This window comes from Poecilia reticulata, chromosome 20, assembly GCF_904066995.2.
Source record: "Poecilia reticulata chromosome 20, P_reticulata-male-v2, whole genome shotgun sequence".
NCBI classification, from domain to species: Eukaryota; Metazoa; Chordata; class Actinopteri; order Cyprinodontiformes; family Poeciliidae; genus Poecilia; species Poecilia reticulata.
Window position 1 is genome coordinate 22,638,214 of NC_088849.1, and position 16,960 is coordinate 22,655,173.

The 16,960-nt window shown below is 40.1% G+C and overlaps 3 protein-coding genes across 3 annotated transcripts; 2 read left to right on the top strand and 1 right to left on the bottom strand.

Moving 5' to 3' along the window:
* Window positions 1–273: 273 nt before the first annotated feature.
* Window positions 274–1,954, top strand: LOC103456717 (uncharacterized). Its single transcript, XM_008396427.3, has 4 exons — window positions 274–386; window positions 463–509; window positions 580–1,815; window positions 1,893–1,954. The coding sequence occupies exons 1-3, from the start codon at window positions 370–372 to the stop codon at window positions 1,800–1,802; spliced, it is 1,287 nt and encodes a 428-aa protein (XP_008394649.1). The 5' UTR covers window positions 274–369; the 3' UTR covers window positions 1,803–1,815; window positions 1,893–1,954.
* An 815-nt stretch (window positions 1,955–2,769) lies between these two features.
* emc9 (ER membrane protein complex subunit 9) lies at window positions 2,770–6,450 on the top strand. Its single transcript, XM_008396426.3, has 6 exons — window positions 2,770–3,061; window positions 3,150–3,352; window positions 4,120–4,196; window positions 4,278–4,347; window positions 4,462–4,556; window positions 5,801–6,450. Exons 2-6 carry the CDS (start codon window positions 3,158–3,160, stop codon window positions 5,979–5,981), a joined length of 618 nt encoding a protein of 205 aa, XP_008394648.1. The 5' UTR covers window positions 2,770–3,061; window positions 3,150–3,157; the 3' UTR covers window positions 5,982–6,450.
* Window positions 6,451–7,556: 1,106 nt separating this feature from the next.
* irf9 (interferon regulatory factor 9) lies at window positions 7,557–16,130 on the bottom strand. The gene is made up of 10 exons (XM_008396425.3): window positions 16,007–16,130; window positions 15,608–15,682; window positions 13,878–14,000; window positions 13,206–13,383; window positions 10,609–10,727; window positions 10,461–10,524; window positions 10,087–10,146; window positions 9,609–9,995; window positions 9,105–9,220; window positions 7,557–8,532 (listed from the first exon to the last, which is right to left on the bottom strand). The coding sequence occupies exons 2-10, from the start codon at window positions 15,662–15,664 to the stop codon at window positions 8,365–8,367; spliced, it is 1,272 nt and encodes a 423-aa protein (XP_008394647.1). The 5' UTR covers window positions 15,665–15,682; window positions 16,007–16,130; the 3' UTR covers window positions 7,557–8,364.
* Between the last annotated feature and the right edge of the window lie 830 nt (window positions 16,131–16,960).

Sequence of the window (16,960 nt, forward strand, 5' to 3'; positions counted from 1 at the left end):
TTAGCCATTAAACTTTGTGATTCCGTCCATTGACCCCACAAAGGGTGATCTTGATCTAAATCTGTGTAGTCTCTCATTTATGTTTCACAATAAATGTATCATGTATGTAAAGTGACTCTCTAGTGTTCTGGAGAAAAAAATTGACAAATTTCCTAAACTTTGTTGATAGGTGCTGTTTTCCACCTAAAAAAAAGTCCCTGTATGGCTTCCCCATGCAGGAAGCACTTCTCTTGTAAGATAATTGGCCACACCAGCCTTCAACTACTGACACCTGTTTTCATTTACCAAAACAGAATTGGTGGGGGAGGTATAAAAATTAAGCAGCAGCAGTACACAAGTAACTGCTTGCTGTCAACTTAGGTTGACATTATGGCTTTTCTGTTCAGGTATGTCAAACTGTAGAGTAAGTTGAATGTTTTTTACTCATTAAACAGTTTTTATTCAACTTTTTTTTATTCCTAGGCTGGTGGTGGTCTCCTTACTGGCATTGCAGATATGTAAAGTAAAAGGTAAGGTTGACTTGTGTAATTTTCAATATATATTGAAACAAAAACTCAACTTGAGTCTGCTTTTCAACAGCTTCATATGTGCCTTCAAAGCCTGAGGCTGGGATTCTAACTTGGGGTCCAAACAAACCACACAAACTGCCAGATGTGCAACGCTATGCCCCATGGTTTCCAAGAGGTTTCCATGGTTTCTTTACCCCTCACCAGGAACAGGGCAGTAGTAAACCTCACCTGCCTACTGAGCCGAAGTTCCCAATCGGAGGTGCAGTCCCTCTGTTTAAGCCACCACAGTTTCCTAGAGAGCCTCCTTGTCAAGCAGGTTCTTGCAGGTCACCAATATTCCCTGTTGAGCCAAGGTACCCAATAGGAGGTCCAGTCCTTCTGTCCAACCCACCAGCACTTCCTATTGTGCCAGAGTACCCATTCAGACTTCTAGCCCCCTCGTCCAACCCACCAATGCTACCTGTTGAGCCGAAGTACTCAATAGGCCATCCAGGCCAGCTGTTCTACCCGTTAATGTTTCCAATTGCCCCAGAGTACCCAGTAGGATTTAAAATCCCTCCCTTAAACCCACCAACGCTTCCTGTTGAGCCCAAGTACCAAACAGGATTTCCAATCCCTCCCTTCAATCCACCAATGCTTCCTGTTGAGCCAAAGTACCCAATTGAAGGTCCAGTCTCTTCAGTCAAGCCACCACGGTTTCCTAGAAGGCCTCCTTGTTCAAGTGGAGGACGATCAGGTTCTTGCTGGCCACCAGCTTATCCCATTGAACCAAAGTACCCAATAGGAGGTCCAGCCCTTCCATCCAACCTACCAGGGCTTCCTGTTGCGCCAGTCTACCCATTTGGATTTCTAGTCCCCCAGTCCAACCCACCAGTGCTTCCTATTGAACCCAAGTACCCAATAGGAGGTCCAGTTCTTCAATCCAACCCACCAGTGCTTCCTGTGGAGCCCAAGTATCCATTTGGAGGGCCAGTCCCTCTGTTTGACCAACCAGTACTTCCTGTTGAGCCAAAGTATCCAATAGGAGGGCCAGTATCTCGGGCCCAACCACCACAGCTTCCTAGTAAGCCTCCTTGTTCAGTGGGGAGTCCCTTTAGTGTTTGTAGGCCACAAACATTCCCTGTTAAGCCCAGGCATCCTACAGAGGCTCCAGTCAACCATAGCCTAATGCCTTTTTTCCAAACCTTGGAGTCTGGCAAGGTTCCTAAAGAGCCCCTTCATCATGGAGAGCCACCCAAGAGTCCAAGATGCTATAGCAAATGGCCGTTTCTGCAATCAAAACCCTGCATCTAGAGCACTTCAGAAGGTTGGTAATTTTATGAAGAGGAACTTCAACTTTTTACAGTCTTGACTAATTAACTTTTTTTTTTTTTTTTGTTTTAGGTCCAGAAGTAATTACACCAAATTATTCACCTCTGTCAATAAAGGACTCGTTACAAAACTTATGTTTTCTTTTTTTTGTCTTAAAGTGTCTCTAATCTTATTGGGGGTTTTTTGATTATGATTTCATAAGTGAAAACCTGCCTGCAAAACTCTATAGACTAATTTTCAACTGCTAAGCTTTACTGTGCTGATATGGTATTAAAAACTTGACTGGAACTTTGCATGTTCCAGGTGTTTCTACAACATTGAGGGTAAAATGGAGACTACACTTCCCCAGGGACACAATGTACCAAAACACTCACAGAAGTGCTATTTGGCTAGGCAGTGTGGTGATTTGGTTAAATGGCCACAGGAACCTTATATCCCAAACAACCAACCAAGGCTGTCCCAGAAGCACCTCTAAAGCAGAACCAGTCATGCAGATTTTTCACAAAACTATGCATTAGTCTTTTTCTTTTTAAACCAAGAGGTTCACGTAAGGGTAGTTTTTCAAATGGCAGTGATATTGGGATTAACCCTGTGCATATATTCAATCTACCTGCAATTCATGTTTCAAAATTAAGTGGATATTTTATTTTAACTAGTACTTGCAGTACATATAAGAAAATGGAGCGCATCCAGTGACACGTTTCTAACATGACTTGTCTTTTTTTTTTTTTGTTAAGTTAGTGGGTTGAGTATCCAGATTTTAATGGAGTGTAATGCTCCACTAAAACATCTAGAAACATTTTTCTAGATACTCATTCACTTTTGTCAAAGGGCCTTCCTCCGCTCCGTTAGGGGGCGCACGGTGCTGCGATGTGTAAACATGCTCTTAAAAAGAACGGAGAAGCACGGTTCTACGCCAATCATAATACAGAATCTATGCTCTAAACCAATCGGAACAATGCATATGACTCCAGTGGGAGGGACCAGAAACTGTCGTTGGACGTCATTCATTCCCCAGCTTGTTAGCTAAAAGACAGACCTCTGGGTTTTGTAAGAAATTTAACTGGGGTCTAAACTGCTTAAGGTATTGATCGTGTATCTCGCTACTCTAGTGAGACTAACTTGGAGGTAGACTAATTCAGCGGATCGGTTTAGCTTGTATGCTAACCACAGGACCTCCCAGGGCAATTATCCGGCTGTCAAACGCAGCCGAACCGGGACGTTTCTGGGTCTGTTTCTAGGTAAATATGGCGCCGTTCATAAGAAAAGTGTTTGTGTTACTGTTCTTCGGTGTTTCAACGTCTTTCTGTCCGCCCCGCACCTCCGTAGCGGTCACCATGGGTGAGGTGGAGCTCTCCTGTCGGGCTTATGTGAAGATGTACCTGCACTCCTGCCTGTTCCCCCGCTGCAGCATCAATGGACTGCTGCTGTCCTCAAGCTCGGCAGGTGGCGCTGTTTGCGTGACGGACTGCGTGCCGCTGCTTCACTCTCACCTGCCCCTGGCTCCCATCACGCAACTGGCCCTCACGCAGGTGTGGAGTTTGGTGTCGTGGCCCGGTTTTCAAAAAGGTCCAGGATGTGATGTAAATCCAAAAAAAGAGAAGGTTTTCAGTAAAAATGAGAATAAAGTTAAAATGTAATTTATTTCAGCAATATAAAAACTCCAAATTCAGATTGACATAAAATTGGTTTTACGTTGCTCCATTTCACAACTCCTGATTTTTTTTCTCCACCCCCACATTGAAATTTGATAATTTTCTATTTTTTTTCTTAGTTTTGAGTATTAAATTAGTTGATATATACATGACAGAGTATTTGAAGATCATTGAAGATGACAAAAATAACAGTAATGTGGTTATGAAGGAGTAAATTCAACCAAAAACGTATGAATTAATTTCACATGCTTATAAGAAAAAACTTGGATGCTCTGAGCTTAAAAGCAATATTAGTAAAAAAAATCAAATTTCCCACAAAGATGAAGCTTGTGGTTAAATAAAAAATCTGCAGAATGTATTTTTATCTTATTAATTGATTTATCATCAAAATAATAGTTGCAGGCTTACAAAGCCCACTCAAGATTTCAATGAGGTGTGGACTGTGGGTGAAGTGTTAATCCACTTTTATTTTTGTAAACAATCTGCTGATTTCGTTAAATATTTCCTGCAACACGTTTATGAGGCATTTTTAGTTTTAAAATCCTGCTAAAGCTGAACATAAATCAGCTAATTTACTCAGATGTTTTGCAGACATGTTGTCTAAAATGACTAAACCAGCAGTTTTCTCTCTTCTCTTCTCCCAGGTGGATGTCTGGTGCGCTCAGACTCAGCAGAGGATAGTTGGATATTACCAGGCCAACGCCTGCGCATCAGACTGCAGGTGAGTTTCTGAAGGGGAGAAACTTCTCCAGGACCGAAGCCGATCCAGAAACGGTTTCAGTGGTCTGGTGTCTGTTTGCAGCCCGACGCCGTGCGCTCTGAAGATAGCCGACAAGATCGCCGAGCAGTTTGAGAGTGCAGTCTTATTAATGGTGAGGACGACAGAAAATCAAGTTTTAATGAAGAGATTAAATGTTTTCAATGTTTATGGAACGGGAGAGTTGGCTGGTTTAATGCAGTCGGTTTGTTTCTGTTTCTTCCTGAAGCTCGACGGCAGCAAAATGTCTCCAGATGATCGGGTTCCTCCGATCGTCATGTACGAGCGCAGAGACTCCAAATGGGTTCTGAAGGACAAACACACGTAAGACCTGAGGGGGAGGGAGGACATAAGGGACAGTATGGGAGTTATAAAGAATAAAACGAGTTAGTTTTGGTTTAAATACCAACTTTTTAACTTAGGAAGTCATGTGGGAAGAGTTCAAATCAACACAGCCAGTTCATCATTTATCTATGAAGAAAAAGATACAAATTCCTGAAACTGAAATGTAAAATAAAAATAATATTAAGTGTCTTAAGTCTCCAGGAAGCTGCAGGATGTTTTAAATTGGAACATTAACTCATTTATCTGTGATTTAGTTCACATGAAAACCAGTAAATGGAGAGAAAAGAATCCAGTTTGCAAAGAGTTGAAGCACCTAGAATGGCCAGCAGAGGGCGCTGGTGAGGTCAGGGATTCCTCAGGTAGAGAAACGGTGAAGGTCAGCAGAGGCAGACATGGATGTTATTTATAACAGATCTGAAACTTAAAAGGGATTTTTCATTATTGAAGTATGAAATGAACTAGTTATTAAAAAAAAAAGTATTTTCTGTAATAAGAAAAGGGTTTGGCTCTCTAGAAGTCTCTGGATCTACTTACGTTAAAAGCTTGGTTATGAAAACAAATACTTTGAGTCGTATTTTACATTTTTCATCATAAAAAATAAAGTTTGTAATAGTTTTGCCTTGATTACAAAAAAAGTCCTTCAGGATCAAACACCTGTGCTGGATGGGACAAATTTCTATCATTTTTAAATTGCATTTGGACGCATCTGGTTTTCATCAATGCAGATTCATGAATTAGAATGGCCTAGTCAAAGTCCAAACCTCAATTCAACTGAGTATCTGTGCTAAGGCTTGAAAATGAAGATTTAAAGACTGAAAAATTATCTGATGGAGGAAAAACTCCAGAAGACCCGGGAGGCTGAATACAAATGCAGGCCACACTTTTCAGATTTATTTATTGAGGGTTGTGAAAACGATTTTTTTTTCCACTGTGTGTTGGTCTGTCTGATAAAGATGTTAGGTTTGTGAGGGACTTTATAAAGTCTTGGTTTGTAGTAAAATGTCAATATAGCATCAGGAGGAGATTAATCTGGAGTCAGGAAGTTTAATCCGACTCGGATAAATCTGAGAAATTAGAATCTCATCTGAAACAATTTATCAAGTTTCCTTTTAGTTTTCATTAATAAATGTATAAAATGGCTGATTTAGTTTGAACTCCATTGGTTTGAGTAGCAGCAGCTTCCTGTTCGTCAGCCTAAGGGACTCGTGTCACTTCCTGTCCAGGATCATGCTGCGGCAGTGGGAGGAGACACAGGCCATCGCCAGCCAGATGCTGGAGTCGGGCGACCACGCCCTCCTGGTGGACTTCGACGGCCACCTGGATGACATCACCAAGGACTGGACCAATCAGACGCTTAACACCAAGATCGCCGAGCTTTCCTCGCCGGCCAACGGAAACATCTGACGGCGACCCGGTTCCCCCGACACAAACACACACCCAGCAGAGTCCATGGAAAAGTTTTACTATCGACAGAACAAAGACAAACGAGCTTAAATGACAGATTTACATCTCGTGCCAACCTAAAAAAAAAAAAACGGATTATTTTTTAACTAATCCACCTTAAAATACGATTTAACTCCAACAATCCACCTCATGGTTTTATTTCTAAAATGCCTTTTTTCTTTATCTGTTGTCACAAAATGTTCATCCAACTCAGGATGATGATGATGATGATGGTAGTTTGTTTAAAAAAATATGTTTTATTTGGTTGATTTCCTCATAACTGCTGGATAGAAACGTTTAATTTAAAAGGATGTACTTTATTATTGTTATTATTACACTGTGATTAATTACATTGGTAACAAGTTTTCAACTTCTACAAACCTTAAATGTTCCAGTTTTAAATATTGGATATAAACTGAACTCGAAGCTCGTTGTGGTCCAAGAAGTTTCCTTCTTTATTTCTGCAGATTTTCTTACCTTGAATTAAAGAAAATCAACTTAAAATCGACCCAAACTACCATTAAATGAAATCCAACAAACGAAATGCTCTAAACTTTAGTGCAATATTCCCATATTTACATTTTACACCAACATCAGATGAGAAAATTTAACATTCAAATTCAAGAAATTCTCAGATTTAAAAAATAAAATTCTAAGAATTTTTAGAATATTTTTATATTTCAGTGTTTGCTATTTTCCGTTTCATAATTCCAATTTTCCCCACATTCAAATTCTATAATTCCTTGTTTTTCTGTCAGTTTAAGTCTTAAAAAATATATATAAATACACATAAATAGTTGGTATAAATATGACAGAGTATCAGGGCTGTTATAGATGAAAAAAATAAACATAATGAGACCATGGAGGAGCTGATTTTCTGCAAAAAACTCAAATTTATTAATTCACTCATTTATGAGAAAAAACTTCTGATGTTGAAAAGCTGTAAAATGAAAATCTTCCAGGATAAAAGGCATAAATTTACAATATTAAAACGATTTGATGTACAAACTCAGAAATTTGTAAGAAAACTCAAATTTGTCAGGAATTTTCTAAAACGTTGTACATCTGTGAGGCGCTGCGTCTACGAGATTCACACCTGGATGTTTCCCAGAGTTTAAGGATGAGGTCTGGGCTTTTTTCTGGACCAGAACCGGGTCTCCAGGAGACGTTCTGATCCAGGAAAACAACCTGGATCTTCCCTTTAGCTCTGGAAAACATCCAGATGTTCGTCTCCTAAATTTACCGCCTCAGTCTTAGATGACTTCCGACATTTTCTGTGACAAATGTCCAATTAAAAAAAAAAATTCTGAAAAATATGAGAGTATTCTTACAAATTTCTGACATTATAATATCTTTGTTTTAATACTTTAAATTTAAGCCTTTAATATGAAATTACTCAAAATATTTGAGTTTTTCCCCTGAAACTTTCTCCTCAATGGCCTCATTTTATTTATTTTCTTTAATCTACACTGCCTGCTTTACAGCCATTTTTAAACTTTTATTATCTAAACTGAACAAAAACTAACTTGGTACTGCAAATTATTAAAATACAAACTTTTAAAACTATTTTTTCTTGAACAGATGCCCTGAACATGGCATCATAACAGCCAGAAACTATCAAAATAAAATCTGAGTAGAGCTTCTTAAACCAGCCTTTAAATAATAATCTACTAAAGTTAGAACTTCCTTAAAATGAAATAGAAATCTGTGTTTGTGAGGCTAAAACAGTAGTTTTACTTCCATGGTTGTTATTGCGCTTTACTCTTTCGCGATACATAATTTAATCCAGTGAATGAAGGAAGATTTAGGAATTGTAAAAAGGAAAAACTGTTGGTTGTGATCTCTGCTGTAATAATGAAGTTCACAGTGGAAAGTCCTTTATTATTTAATAAAACGAGTGTTTTAAACTAAAACTCAGCTTTAAGACTGTTTCATAATCAGTCTGGATGATAACAAGCAGCTAAGACTATTAATCTATGCTATGATTGGATAACAGTACGACAAACATGCCTGTTTTTAACTTTATGGTCCCTTTAAAAGAGTGTCTGGGCTCTAAGCCCCAACAGAACAATAAAAACTGATTTATAGAGAAGCTATTTTCAAATTTCTCTAAAACACACGATCGATCTCCACGCTGTTGGTTTTTCCTGTAGTGTTTCCAACGCACCGATCTCCGCAGAAAATGAAGAAAATCCATTTTTTTTAACCTCAAACGTCACCGATTCAGCTCCAGAGTTCAACGGAGTTTTCTTTTAAGTGCTTCAAAGTCTTATTTTTTGCGTGCAGAGAAAGTAGAGGCTCTTATTTTGAAAGCTGGGAATGTTTCAGAGTTTCTTGGAGACTCTCAGTTGGTCTGACAGGCGTCCAGCTCGGAGGACGGCGACGGCACCGTGACGAGGTTCAGCGTGATTTCTCCCAGCGGAGACTGGCTGGCCAAGGTCCGGAAGACCGACAGGGTGTTGAAGACGGAGAGTGCATTCTCCACCTGCTGCTCCGCCCACGGGAGGGAAACCTGCACACAGGAGGCACAGGCCACCTTACAGAGGAACTACCTCAACTTTGTGCTTCACAGTAGAAAAACTGGACATAAAAATTTATTTTTTTAGATTATAGTGGCTTTATTTTATTAAATCTGATGCTAAACCATCAGAACTGAACTTAATATTAGATTACTGGAACAAACGGCAGGAAGTTTGGCTCATAAACACAAAATGTAGTTTTAAATAACATATTTTAAAAAATGTGATTCTTTAGATTTCAAATTTATTCCTTTAAACTTCAAGGAGTAATTTGAAATTGATTCCTTAAATACGATGCTGTATTTGGGTAACAAGGGTCATTCTAGATGTTAAAAATGGTGTCAGGAGAGTAAATTTCCACCAAGATCACTAATACTTTGACATTAATTTGACATATTTTTCTCACAAATGTCTGACTTAATATTGTATATTTAATCTTTTAAAACTGTAGTTTTTTCTGCAAATGATCAATTTTAAAAAAAAATATGTAGCATTAAAACCAAAATGATCAAAATGTGCCTCTGTATCCGGTTATTTTATCTCTGCTGACGGTTCGGAGGTTTACCTGCGCGATGATCAGCTTTCGAGACGGATCTTCGGTGTTGCTGAACTCTTCTCCAAAACATAGAGTGAAGCTACACTGAGGAGGCTCGCCGCCGTTGGCTCGGAAAAAGTCCAGTTCTGAGGAAACACCAGACCAGAACCAGGTTGAGTTTTCATCTTTACCTACTAATGAAGTTTCCCAGGTCAGTTTCAGGAAGTGGAGGAAAGCAGAGCCTGAAATATTCTTCAAACGAATCTCCATCATGTTTTATTCACCAACTCAAATTAAGACTTTTTAAGACCATAATGGATTCATTTTAAGTGTAATGTTTTTTTGTACATCCTCACCTGTTCAAGGAAGCACAATAGGTTGCTTTTACAACATGACATTAATGAATTTAAAGCCAATTCGCTGGTTTTTTAAAAGAAATTTAAGACTTTTTAAGGATGCAGCCAGCTACACCCTTCAGCCAAACGAGTACCAGGCAGCTCAATGGGTAAATAAAAACCAGAAGTTTAGACTCACGTTGCTTGAAGATGTCTTTGCTGAACAGCAGCACCGACTCCATGTTCCTCTCCATCCGGTGGAGGCCCGGCGTGGTCGTATGTGGCCCCGTCCAGAAGATCCGGCCCTGGCAGAACCGCCTGCCGTACACCCCCTGCGCCGTGGACGTCAGCGCGATGCCCTTCGCCATGAAGGGCAGCAGGGTGAACAGCGCCTGCAGCTCCTCGCCCGCCGGCAATGTGGACGGCGGCTCCGGCAGCAGGATGCGAGGGAAGCGGCACAGGGCGGCAGGAGTCGGGGGGACGGACGAGGAGGGCAGGTACAGGATGCGGACATCGGGGCCACTGATCTGACGTTTGAGCACCTCCTGGCCAAGATAATGAACCGTCACGCTGAAGGAGTCTTGGTCTGTTGGAAAGAGAGGGGGCGGAGTTAACAAAGGGGGAGGAGCTAAAGCTGCAGGTTCATGATGGAGACAGCAGCTTTTTTCCTTGGTTACCTCCCGTGTTGGCCGGGACACTCTCCTCGATCCGAACGTCCAGCCTGATCTCATCCAGCGCTGCAGAGAGGAAGATGAGAAATAAACCAGTTACTAAGCAGAAAAAACTCATAATTCTGTTAAAGGTTACTCTGAAATACTGCAGAGACAAAGCAACAGCTTGATATCAACCTCACTGGGGCTTTTACAGATAAAAAAAAGTTCCTTCTGAATAATGTTTTTAAAGAAATGCATCAAAATAAACAAAAATATTTAGTAAATGAATCTCAGGCATCAGAGTTTAGAAGAGATTAGACCTTCCTCTATAAAGCTAGTTATTGAGCATGGCGGTGGCAGCATGATGCTGTGGGCTGTAATGGAGCGTCTGGACTCACTGGTGCACTGGGCGGGTCCGTCTGACTGGACCGGCTGACTGTCCTGCTGCTGGTGCTCTTCATGCTGTGAATCAAGGACAGAAGGTTAGTGGTCCACCTGACATCAGCGAGATGAAACCTTGACCTTTGACCTGAGAGTTAACCTCACCAGCTGAGAGGTGACCTCTTCAGTTTTGATCTTTTTGACCTGGCAGTCCGAGCTGCTGCTCTTCCTCTTCAGCTTCTTGCTGCTCTTCTCTTTGACCTTCGGCTCAGGTAGCAGCACACCTGGAAACCCGGAGGAGGAAGATTAATCTGACGTCCAGCAGCGCTAATCCAAGGGATTATATTCCGACTGCCAGCAGCCGAAACTTCTGAGGGGTGTCGCCTTTTATTAAGTGCAAACTACACAACACTCTGTCACGATCAGGTGGTTGACGCAAAAAAAAAAAAAAAACCTTCAGAAAGGCTGAAGAACAACTTTTCTCATGATGATGAGGAAAACAAGTTGGGAAGAACGATTCAAGACTTTTGCACAAGACGACACAATACACAGCTCCGTTTCATCTGTAGGCAGCTAGGAAGGAAAGAATAAAGAGGAAAAAAGGATGGAGGGAATTAAACAAGAAGGAAAGGGAGGGAAAGTAAACTGCAAAAGAAAGATGGAAGGGGATGGAAAATGAAACAAAGGGAAACAAAGAAAAGACATCAGGAGGAAAAAGGACATTAAATGAAGGTAAAGGTAACTAGGAAGGAAAGATGAAAGGAGATGCATAAAAAGGAAGGCAGAGAACTCTAGGAGGGAAGGAAAAGACATAAGAAGGAAACAGGAAAAACCCTGGGAAGAGAAGAATGAAATGAGTGGAAGAGGGAAGGACACTAGGAAATAAGGAAGGAAACACAATAAGGAAAAAGGACTCTAGGAAGGATAATGAGAAAAAAAGGAACTAGAAAAGACACAAAGAAAAAAATAATACTGGAAATGAAGTTTTAGATAAGAAGTAAAATAAAGGAATTTTTTTTCAATTTCCATTTTATCCAGATCTGAAATTACTTGAATCAAAAGTCAGACTTTCCCAGAGTGCGTCGGAACCCTGGATATCATCACTTTTCTAATTTAAAATAAAAACATTTAAAAATCTGCTTAAAAACAAAGAATTACTCAAAGTTGAGAATAAAAATGTGATCAAACGATCCCTCAAAGTCTGACCTTCCTGGTCAGAAGTGGATCAGAAAGCAGCTGACATGTAAATACTCGTGTTCTGGTTTCCATAGTAAAACGTAAACAAACTGGAAGCTCATTAGCATGAATGATCCCAAACAGGAGAGGTAAACGTTTCTGTAAATATGGAGGTCGACGACGTTTCCCTGCTTTACAGCTGACATGATAAGCATAATAACTTTATTACTGATGAAATATTAATGTTCAATGCGTCTCCTGAAGTTAGATCCCAGTGAAGCTCTTCATTTTACACCCCTGCTGTCATCATCATGTTTAACTGCTTCATACTTCCTCTTTCTAAGGCGGCCTTTGGCTAGTTCTCTGTGCAGAATAAAGCTTCTCGAAAGCTCAAATAACACCTGAACTATGACCCCAGTGGAGGTGAAAAGGATGCAGAGAGAGAGATATCCCCTACTCTAACATCTTTCTAACCATACAGAGATTTAAAGAGGAGTGGCAAAAGCAAATGAGGTGGATTAGCAGAGCTGATGGTGTCATCCAGGACATGTTATGGAGCTGCTAGCATGTCAGGATAGTTATGAGGCTTTCGCTGACTCAGAGGTCAAATCGACGTCAAACCCGAGTTAACAGTGGTCCAGTTAACGTAGTCTGGTTTCAAAATGGCGCTGCCCAAGTGGCCACTGTTCATCTTACGATCATCGTTTCAAGCCGTACTTTTCGCCATGTTTCATTTTTTCAGCTTAGAGTTGCAGGTGCTACATGTAAAATTGATTTTAGACACCCTTATACTGCTGTTGCTGCGAGGAGCGGCCATATTGGATACTGATTTTTCCCGACTCAGAAGCTGGAATTTCCGAGTTGCAACTACAAATGGAATGCAGCATTAAAGAGGAGAGCAAAAGCAAATGAGGTGGATTAGCAGAGCTGGTTAACAACTGACGGTGTCATGAGGGTGATAAAGCAACAGTCTTCAGTCAGAGGCCTCTACAGATTGCAGTACTGACTGCTACTGTAAATCCTTCCTATCCAAAGCATCACTATGATTCTGTTGTTGAATGTTTTTGTTTGTGACTTTTTTACTGTGACTTCTGACTGATGTTTGACTGAACAGTGGCTTCCTGTCGGGAAAACAAGAAGTAGATTTGAAAATAAAAGTTTCCAGATATTCAAATCAAGGTAACGTGGAGCATCAGCTCCATTTCCTCTTGAATCTTCGCGCCAGCAGGCGTCTCAACACCTAAAGCCACTTCGTCCGCCAACAAATCGCAGTGAAAACCTCAGAGAAATCGCGCTCGGTTTCCTGGTTCCTGCTCTAAATAAAACCCTCGCTCTGTCTGCTGAATGTGTGTGAAAGTTCACCAGTCTGACCTGAAGAATCAGCAGCTGGAGTTTTATCTGGTCCAGAACCAGAGTCAGAACCAGCTGCTGGACAAACACCAAACGCTCCTGTCAGAGATAAACCGCTGCAGAAACGCTTCTGCTCTAAAAATAGATTGGTTTGTGCAACGTGTTGCTCAATGTTTTCACCAAACCAAGACAGACAGAAAGCCTGGACCGGGTCAGAACCGGCGGGTGGGCCTCACCCTGCTCGCTGATGGGGACCAGGCGGTACACCTTGTACGGCTCTGAGATGTCCAGCTGGGCGCGCTCCATCACCTCCTTGAACTCGGGGCTCTTGTTGAGAGCGCAGCGAAGACGCGTCTTCCACGCCGCAGGATTCTTCTCTCCGTTCGCCAGCTTCCCTTTGAACTCGGCCCAGGCCTGCAGAACCAGGGGAACCAGCGTTACCATGGAGGGAGGGATGGACGGATGAAAAACAGATACATTAAAAAATGGATACATGTTGGATGGATGAACAAATGGAAGGACGGATGGATGGGTGGAGGAAAAACCAGACGGATAGATGAACAGACAGATGATGGATGGATGGATGAATGATTGGATGTTGGGTGGATGGATAGATAGATAACTAGATGGATGAACAGATGAGTGGATGGATGTTGGATGAATGGATTGACGGATGTATGTATGTACGGATGAACAGATTAATGAACGATAGGCTGATGGATGGATGTCAGACTTTAAATTCAATCTGAAAACAGAAATATTTTCCAAACTCGGTCCAGTCTGGTCACCGTGCTCTGTTCCAGTCTGATCACCTGGTTCTGATCCGGTCCAGTCACCGGGTTCTGATCCAGTCCCGCTCATCCTGTAAACTAAAATCCAAAGTCACAAAGCATCAGGCGACCTCTGACCTTGAAGAGCGCTGCGTCCTCGTCCTCACGGAAGTCGTGTTTCCCTGCGTGTTTCCATGGGATCCTGAACATCGTTTTGGCCTCGTCGTCCCACATCACACCTGGATACTTCCCGCTGCTCACCTGTCACACGACAAACACCAACGTTTGGTTTCCAGCAACGTTTCAACACCAACAGGAAGTTCCTCCATTTGGCGAAACCAAACCGCTGCCCTGGGCTAACGCCTGCTAACGGTTCGATAGAGATCGCCAGCTCCGAACGGACCAAATAGAATCTGAGCGTCACAATAAACAGCTGGAGTTACTCCATCACTGCAATGTGGTTTTTTAATATAACAACTAAATGTTTCAAGGATTAGACTAAGATTTGGAGCAACGTCCGTTCATTTGAACTGGAATGAGCTTCCAGTTAGCTAGCTTTATCCTATTAGACCAGATTTGAAATGGGTTTCACATCATTATCCTGTTGGAACTGCACAAAGTGTCAGTTGCCTCAACCGATTTAATTTCTGTGGGCTATTATAAGGCTATTATTTTACAAATGTATCCGATTTTTATCTTGCAATTTGACAAAACAAAAAGAAAATAGCAGAAAGTTTGTTCAACCTGAGTAAATTTCTGGCAAAAACTTGGAAATGTTTAGATTCATTTCACATGTTTACATAAAAAATTTAACAAGAAAAAGTTAAATATCAAAACAAAGATTTTCTCTGACATTGAAAGTCATAAATTTGCATAAAACAAAATAAAAAATGCCAGAACACAACAGTATTAGGGCCAGGCTAAGAACATTTAAAGAAATAAACAAAATGAGATAAAGTAATAAAATTATGAGAATAAAATTGTAGTATTACAAGAATGAAGTCACAATATTACGGCTTAATTCTTGTAATACTACAACTTTGTTCTCTTATTATTTCGACTTTATTTTCTTACGACTTTATTCTCATATTGACTTTATTCCCATCTTGTTATGACTTTATTGTCATCTTATTTCAACTTCTCAAAATGTAATTTTTTAAAATACTTTGTATTTTTTAGTTTTACCAGAAAACCTATATTGAGGAGGTAAATTAGGAGCATCTGGATGTTTTTCTAAAGGATAGATTGTAACTATTATGGCAAATTATAATTTCTTTCATGTAAATTTACAACTTTTTAACTACAGCATAGAGTTTGATCTTTTTCTCCTAAATTTGTTGAATTAATCTAGAAATCTCTTGAGTTTTTGGGTGGAAATTTACAATACAAAGTCACGCAAGTTTGACCAAGTTTGTCTTTTTTTTTGTCTCGTTCAATTGCAAGAGAAAAATCAGATAGACATGTAAGATAATGCATTAAAACAATTCACAGGTATTCATAGATGTCTAATCTGGCTCACACAACTTGTTTACAATAACAAATAAACCGACCAAACCTCAAACCTAGTTTCTGTGACAGATTTCTGGTTCTAAAAAACAGATTTCGGTCACATAAAAGCATCTCATTAAAATTTCAGCAGGTGGTATTTTAGTTAAAGTCAGTTTTAATAACTTAAGAAGAGAACTAATTCATTTTAACTTCTGAAAATTAAGACTTCCGGTTGATATTTATATGACCTCAAAAACGAGACAGTTATTAGGACTCTTATCTGCTTTCCCCTCCCTTTTTGCCCCTCTTTCCACCCTTCACGACATAAACACACACACACACACACACACACACACACAAGCACACACACACACACACACCTGATCCACTATCCATGAGCGAAGTCTGCGGGTGGATCTCATCCTTCCTGCTGCCATGATTCCCCTTTAAAACGACTGAAATACATAAACAACATAAAATAATAAGTGGCACATTAATGACATGAGCTAATCTCGCTCTACAGGTGCATTTTAATAAATAACTGACTGAAAAAATAAGTAAAAGAAGAATACATTTGATTTATGACACAGAAATGAGCCGCGTTAACAACTAAAAGTTGTTTTTCTTTTTAAAAAATCTGACAGCCTTCAAACAGAGCCGAGTTTTGCTGATATAAAATATCAGAAGCGAGCCCTCCGCTGCGGTTCTGAGGACTTTATAAAGTCAGAAATAGAAGCTAAAGTGTCAAAATGGAGGAAGTAGGTTTAAGTTTCGTTTACCTTGGTTATGTTTCCTCAGCGGCGCCTTGCAGACTGAGTGACGGAGCAGCAGAGCTTCGCTCCTCTCAGCCCAGCTGCCCGTTTCCTCGAAATCACGTGACTTTGCAGAAACACGCCGCGCCTCCACCGCCAGGGGGCGACAGAAAACACCGCTCAGTCTGCAGCTTACATAACAAAAACAACCCGATGTTTTTTTATCCTAAAAGAAACTGCAGCTTGTTTTAATGTATATTCGTGCTTTAGTTCAAGTTAAGACTAAATAATTACATCTAATTATCCACACTGCAACACTTTATTCTACATTCCTGAGACTTTTTATTAGCTAATACAATGATTTATGAGTAGTATATCCTGCTGTTTTTATTTGACATGAATATTTACATGTTCAGTAAATTCAAATATGCCCCCAATAAGACTTGTCATAAAATCTAAACATTTCAGTGTTAAAAAGGTTTATTTTATTAGCCTGCTGTAATTCTCTAATTCTAAAAATGAAAAATAATCATAATAAGCAGTAATAGATGCTTGAAAACATCAGTTTGTGTGTAAATGATGTATTTTATAGTTGAGTTGGATAAACTATTTAATGTTCTTATATAACCAGCATGAATACAGAGCATGTTTCTGAGGCTTTAAAGTTAGTAAATACAGATAATGGTTCTAAAGTCAACATTTTCTCTTATACATGCTGGATCTCTTTTGATCTCATTTTTATACTTGATCTTGGTTAGTTTGTTGGTTTCTGTACCTAACACCTCTGAATTTGATCAGTTGTTAGTTAAAATACATCGTCTTGACTGTTGGTTTGCCACTAGTGTCAATGTTTTTCTTAAGTAACTTTGAGTATCATCTGCTTAAGTTTTTAGAAAACCTGTTAAGGAAGCAACAGATGGGGTTTTATTCATTTTTAAGGGTTTATTGACTTAGGCTTTTTGGATCCTGGTCCTCTGTGAT

What these genes read in the sequence shown, in the direction of transcription:
- LOC103456717 (XM_008396427.3), top strand. An exon ending in GCAGATATGTAAAGTAAAAG is followed by an intron (nt 510 to 579) that starts GTAAGGTTGACT and finishes GCTTTTCAACAG; the next exon opens with CTTCATATGTGCCTTCAAAG.
- emc9 (XM_008396426.3), top strand. Translation starts at nt 3,158, where the DNA reads ATGGGTGAGGTGGAGCTCTCCTGTCGGGCTTATGTGAAGATGTACCTG. An exon ending in CGCAACTGGCCCTCACGCAG is followed by an intron (nt 3,353 to 4,119) that starts GTGTGGAGTTTG and finishes CTCTTCTCCCAG; the next exon opens with GTGGATGTCTGGTGCGCTCA. An exon ending in GTTCTGAAGGACAAACACAC is followed by an intron (nt 4,557 to 5,800) that starts GTAAGACCTGAG and finishes CTTCCTGTCCAG; the next exon opens with GATCATGCTGCGGCAGTGGG.
- irf9 (XM_008396425.3), bottom strand. Translation starts at nt 15,664, where the DNA reads ATGGCAGCAGGAAGGATGAGATCCACCCGCAGACTTCGCTCATGGATA. An exon ending in GCTCATGGATAGTGGATCAG is followed by an intron (nt 14,001 to 15,607) that starts GTGTGTGTGTGT and finishes GTCGTGTGACAG; the next exon opens with GTGAGCAGCGGGAAGTATCC. An exon ending in GAAAGCTGATCATCGCGCAG is followed by an intron (nt 8,533 to 9,104) that starts GTAAACCTCCGA and finishes TCCTGTGTGCAG; the next exon opens with GTTTCCCTCCCGTGGGCGGA.